The following is a 6000-nucleotide window of genomic DNA, read 5'->3' on the forward strand; positions in this document are numbered from 1 at the left end:
ACAGTATGCATTTAATACATTATCTATATGATACACTATCTAATACCTTATCTCCAACACCTTATCTATAACCCTACAAGCAGTACAGTATGCATTTAATACATTATCTATATGATACACTATCTAATACCTTATCTCCAACACCTTATCTATAACCCCACAAGCAGTACAGTATGCATTCAATGCATTATCTATACGATACACTAATACCTTATCTCTAACACCTTATCTATAACCCTACAAGCAGTACAGTATGCATTCAATGCATTATCTATACGATACACTAATACCTTATCTCTAACACCTTATCTATAACCCTACAAGCAGTACAGTATGCATTCAATGCATTATCCATACGATACACTAATACCTTATCTCTAACACCTTATCTATAACCCTACAAGCAGTACAGTATGCATTCAATGCATTATCCATACGATACACCAATACCTTATCTCTAACACCTTATCTATAACCCCCCACAAGCAGTACAGTATGCATTCAATGCATTATCTATACGATACACTAATACCTTATCTCTAACACCTTATCTATAACCCCACAAGCAGTACAGTATGCATTCAATGCATTATCTATACGATACACTAATACCTTATCTCTAACACCTTATCTATAACCCCCCACAAGCAGTACAGTATGCATTCAATGCATTATCTATACGATACACTAATACCTTATCTCTAACACCTTATCTATAACCCTACAAGCAGTACAGTATGCATTCAATGCATTATCTATACGATACACTAATACCTTATCTCTAACACCTTATCTATAACCCCCCACAAGCAGTACAGTATGCATTCAATGCATTATCTATACGATACACCAATACCTTATCTCCAACACCTTATCTATAACCCCACAAGCAGTACAGTATGCATTCAATGCATTATCCATACGATACACTAATACCTTATCTCTAACACCTTATCTATAACCCCCTACAAGCAGTACAGTATGCATTCAATGCATTATCCATACGATACACTAATACCTTATCTCTAACACCTTATCTATAACCCTACAAGCAGTACAGTATGCATTCAATGCATTATCTATACGATACACTAATACCTTATCTCCAACACCTTATCTATAACCCCCCACAAGCAGTACAGTATGCATTCAATGCATTATCCATATGACCCGGTCTCTATTTGCCGTATCACAGCTCTGCTTGCTGCGCCTCACACCTCTTTCAGGGTTTAGATCCTCGTCCGTGCCTTTCCCATCCGCGTTACCGCGGCCGAAGCCCTGATGCGTTTCCTCCCCGCACCCTTTTCCCGAGGCAGCGGAGCCTCCTTATCCCCAGGGAGGATTTTGGGGGGTTTGGCGGCTGGCATTTCACTGGTCGGAAATCCCAGCAGCACAATTCCCTCCGAGCGCCCCGGCAGAGCTCCCAAACTTTCCCAAGCGCCGCTCGCCCCGGCCGAGCGGGCGCCGCAATTCCCGGCGCTGGGAAGGAGCGCGGGATTCCTCCTTTTCCCGGCCTTTGGGCGCCGCTCCCTGAGTGGGAATTGCGGTGGTGTCTCCTTTAACGCGGCGCCAGGCGCTCGCCGCCTGCTCCGCGCTCCCGAGCGCTCATTCCCGGGTTATTTTTAGGGCTGGGAAGGAGCTAATGATGAGGGAAGTGTGGATTCGGGGCCGGCCTTGCCCACAGCTCTGTGTGTCTGTCCCCGCAGCAGAGCCTGCTCGGAGGGGACATGGAGCTGGCCACCCCCGGGGCGCTGTCCCCCAGCAAGCCGGGCTCCCAGTACTACCAGTACGCCGGCAGCGCCCGCCGGAGACCCCTGCACGGCTCCTCCATGGGTGAGTCATTCCCAGTTCCCATCCCTGCCGCCTTTATCCCGCTTCCCGTGCTCCCAGTACCCCAGAGACCCCTGCACGGCTCCCCTGTGTGTAGTCATTCCCAGTTCCCATCCCTTTATCCCACTCCCAGTGCTCCCAGTACCCCAGAGACCCCTGCACGGCTCCTCTGTGTGTAGTCATTCCCAGTTCCCATCCCTTTATCCCGCTCCTGGTACTCCCAGTGCTCCCAGTGCTCCCAGTACCCCAGAGACCCCTGCAGAGCTCCTCCGTGGGTAGTCATTCCCTGTTCCCATCCCTTTATGCTGCTCCCAGTGCTCCCAGTGCTCCCAGTACGCCGGGGGCAGTGTCCGCCGGCGGCCCCTGCACAGCTCCTCTGGGGCTGAGTGATTCCCTGTTTCCCCCCATCCCACCTCATCCCGCTGCAGGACGTTTGGGAAGCAGCACACGGAGCCCTCTCCTGGGCCGTTCCTCCAGGCTTATCCAGCCTTCCAGATTCCCTTTTTTTTCCCGAGCCCGCAGCACCAAATCCAAGTTTTAATTCCCCGAGTTCCACCAGAAATCACATCCCAGCCCTTTATCCTTGGAATTCTTTATTCTCCAGCGTTACTCCTTTACTGCAGCGACATCCCTGTGGGCACAGGGAAAACCTTCGGGAAAAACCCCTTCCATCCCACCCAAATCCCGATGTCTAATCCCCCTTTTTCTCCCTTTCTTCCAGAAGTTCAGACAAAGAAAGTTCGGAAAGTTCCTCCGGGTTTGCCCTCCTCCGTAAGTACCGCGGCTGCTCGGGAGCTTTGTTTGGGATCAGGGATGGCAGGAGCCCATTCCCGGGGGATGAGGCTCGGGAAAAGGTAAGGAACGTTGGGCTCCTTCGTGGGGCCGACCGACGGATCTGCGGCGGGAAGGACGGACCGGGAATTGCCGGGAATGGGCCGGCATGCGGGAGGGCGGCTCCCGGATCCCAGCAGGATTCCGGCAGGGCCGGGGGTTCCGGCTGCCAAGCGCTGCCAGCCAGGTGTTGCCAGAGGCTCCTTAATGCCGGTGTTGCCCCCGAATTTCGGGAATATCCCCGATCCCTCCGTTTGGCGGGGATTCCAGGCACCGTCCGGCTCGTTTTTCCGTGTTTTCCTGGAATTCTCGTGGTTTTCCGTCAGGAGTTGCTGCTTTGCTTTGCTTCCGTGGGCTCCTTTGTTCCGTGGTCCAAATAACGATTCCGTTCGTTTCATCTTTTGGACGAGTTCGTGCATTCCTTGCGGGATTTTTCCCAAAAAAGCTGCGCCGAGGTGCTTGACATCCTTTCAAATCCATTAAAATCCGTGGAAAAGTGAGGTTGGGCAGGAAAACATCCGACATTTCGGTCGCTACGGCACCAAATTAGGGCGGAAAAGTGCATTTTGTTGGATTTGTGTAATTCCTGTTCTGTCTCTTTATCACTTTAGAAGTACGTTCAGCCTCATTTGCATATCATGTCGGTATCGATGGCTTCATTTGCATATCATTCTGATATCGATACCAGCCTCATTTGCATATCATGTTGATAGCGGTATCAAATCAACCCCTCTGGAGGGGGGGAATTTTCCCTTTCCTCCCGGAGAAATCCCTTTATTTGAGCTCCAGATCTGGTTATTAGCAGCAATTAATCACGGAAAATAGATAATTAATTAATATCAGAGGAGATAAAAATTAATCAGATGGATTGGACGGTGTTATCCCAAATCCAGGGAAATTTGCAGCTGGGAAACGGGAATCTGGAATCGAAACAATGACGAAGTTCTTGGAGTGGCTGGGCTAAATTCTTCTCGTTAATAATCACTTTCTAATTAACAAAGTGTAATTAAAAAGGGGAAAATACACATCAGCATCCTCATTTAATCCCAGGGATTCATCAAACCCTGCTCCCATTAATCCCACATCTTTTTCCAGTGGCTAAAATCCGGGAATTCTCAAGGGAAAGCCCAAATAAATTAATAGGATTGATTGATTGATTGATTGATTGATTGATTAATTAATAGGAATTCTTTTCATTCAAAATGAAATCCCAACGTGTGTTTGGGATTTCTTTCCCTCAGTGCTTCGGCTTCAATGGGAACTCGAAATCCTTGGAATTATTTCGTCAGCCGGGCCAATGGCACGGGAATTCCGGTATGGAAGCCGTTCCTGGGTACTCGAATCCCACGGAATTGGTTCTTGTAGGAATTCAGGGATGAAAATCCGGGTCCTGCCAGGTGCAGGAAGGCGTTCCCTGCTTCTGGTGGGAACTGGGACTTTTAAGTGCAAATAGAGGGGGTTGGGGTGTTTGTTCTTCCTAGATGCCGGAATCACCTCTGGAATGTGGGATTTCGTTTGGAGACAGGAATGGACGGGCGTCCTCGGTGGACGGGGTGGGAATATTCCCGGGTTTCTGGGGAAAGGGGGATGTGGAGGGTGGGGTTTGTGCCGGGAGCACGGAGTGGAACGCGGCGGTTCTCGGGGACTCCTTCGGCGCTGGGTCGTGGCAATTCCAAGGATGAGCGGGAATAAACGAGCGCAGTAAACAATGGAAGCAACTGGCCGGAAAATCCGGAATTCCAGGTGGATTCAGGGAGGGATGCCAGGCCAGGATTCGCTGCAATCCCCGCGTCGGATCCCAAACTTGCTGTGGATGTGTCCCTCAGCCCCCGGGCGGTTTTCCCGCTTTCCCGCTCTCCCTGGGAGCGCTCCGGGTGCTGGGACCGGCTTTATCCGGCGCGTTCCCGGGAGGGAGGCGTGGGATCGCTGCTCCCGGATCCTCCAGCCCGAACTGCTCAGCGTTTTGGGGAGTGTTGCTCCATGCTGGTTCTGCTGGGAGCTTCCCGAGAGTCGTGGAAAGGATCCTCAGGGATCCAGCTCCCGGCCCTGCCAGGACAATCCCACAGTCCCCAAATCCCGCCGTGGGCGTCGTCCAGCTGCTGCTCCCTGAGCTCCGGTGCCGTGACCGCTTCCCCGGGAATCCTGCTCCAGAGCTGCCCTTTCCCTAAAATCCAGCCGAGGGAGGGGGCGGGGGGGGCAATCCCAGTCCTTGAGGAGCACCGGGATGGGGTGAAGTGTCCTTGGGACTTCCTGGGGACAGATCCAAGGAAAAGAGGGAAAACGGGAGGGAAAGCCTGGAGGCCCCTCCCAGTGGAGTCATTTTAAGAGAGATGAAAAGGTCTGGAAATTCCAGTTACAGCAATTTAGGGAATTCAAAGGCACGGGATGGCTGCAGCGAGGATGATCCCCCTGGGAAGGGATGCGGGTGCTCCAGTGGATGGGTGGGTTTTCCTGGGAAACTGACCCACTTTGGGATAGTGGAGTATTGCAGATTCCCAAGAAATCCGTCTGCCTGTAATCCCGGAGTTTTTGCGGCGAGGGATTAGTGGGATTTGGTTTAGCTGGGACAGAGACTCCCTCTTCAGCGCGCCGTGGGAAGTGCACGAGCTTTCAGGAAGGACTTGCCCAAAAAATTCCTGCAGAATGCCAGCCGGCAGCTTCTCGGGGATGCTTTTAAGGAAGTTCTTGGAAATTTGGAGGGAAAGCAGCTCAGTGGGAATGGGGTTGGTTCCTTGGGATGAAAGAGGGGTCCAGGAAATCCCTTTGCTAGAAAGAAATATTGATTAAGTCCAATTAAGAATGCTTGCAATCCATAGGAATCCCATCCCCAGTTTTCCATGATTTATTGCTCCGGTTCTTGATAATCCCATTTTCCTTCGGGAATTACGCTGAGTTTCCCAAGGGGAGAGCCCCGTGCTTCATGAAGGGTATTAATTCCTACCTCGGCTCAGGCTTTTCCCATGGATTTGGGATAGGACGGCTCCTGATTGACTGGATCCCAATCAATGGATTCCTTGAAGGTTTCCTTCCCTTTCAGGACGGATCGGACATGCTGGGATCAGGGTGGGAGAGCGGGATGCTGAGGAAGGAATTACCCTGGAACAGAGAAGCCCTTCCCAGTATCCCACCCATCCCTGCTCTTTCCCAGTGGGAAGCCATTCCCTGTGTCCCGCCCCTCCCCAGCTCTCCTGGAGCCCCTTCAGGCTCTGGAGAAGGCTCCGAGGTCTCCCCGCAGCCAGAGGGGCTTTGCTCATTCAGGAATTTTGGGGAAGGTTTGCAGGAACGGGAGCAGAGCTGGGAACGGGACTGGGAGCGGGCCCAGAAGCGGGAGCCACACCG

General features: G+C 51.7%; 1 protein-coding gene across 9 annotated transcripts in view; it reads left to right on the forward strand.

The window, feature by feature from the left end:
• Nucleotides 1-2808, forward strand: part of TCF4 (transcription factor 4) — an 80177-nt gene extending 77369 nt beyond the window's left edge. For 7 of the 9 annotated variants that reach the window (XM_039567222.1, XM_039567230.1, XM_039567225.1 and 4 more), the window contains 2 exons: nucleotides 1707-1833; nucleotides 2552-2808. In XM_039567222.1, coding sequence (XP_039423156.1) covers nucleotides 1707-1833; nucleotides 2552-2688 — 264 coding nt within the window. In that variant the 3' untranslated portion in view covers nucleotides 2689-2808. The remainder of the gene's footprint in view (nucleotides 1-1706; nucleotides 1834-2551) is intronic. The other 2 variants (XM_039567223.1, XM_039567224.1) reach the window with 2 other exon arrangements.
• Nucleotides 2809-6000: the final 3192 nt, after the last annotated feature.

Source organism: Corvus cornix, chromosome Z (assembly GCF_000738735.6).
Source record: "Corvus cornix cornix isolate S_Up_H32 chromosome Z, ASM73873v5, whole genome shotgun sequence".
NCBI lineage: Eukaryota > Metazoa > Chordata > Aves > Passeriformes > Corvidae > Corvus > Corvus cornix.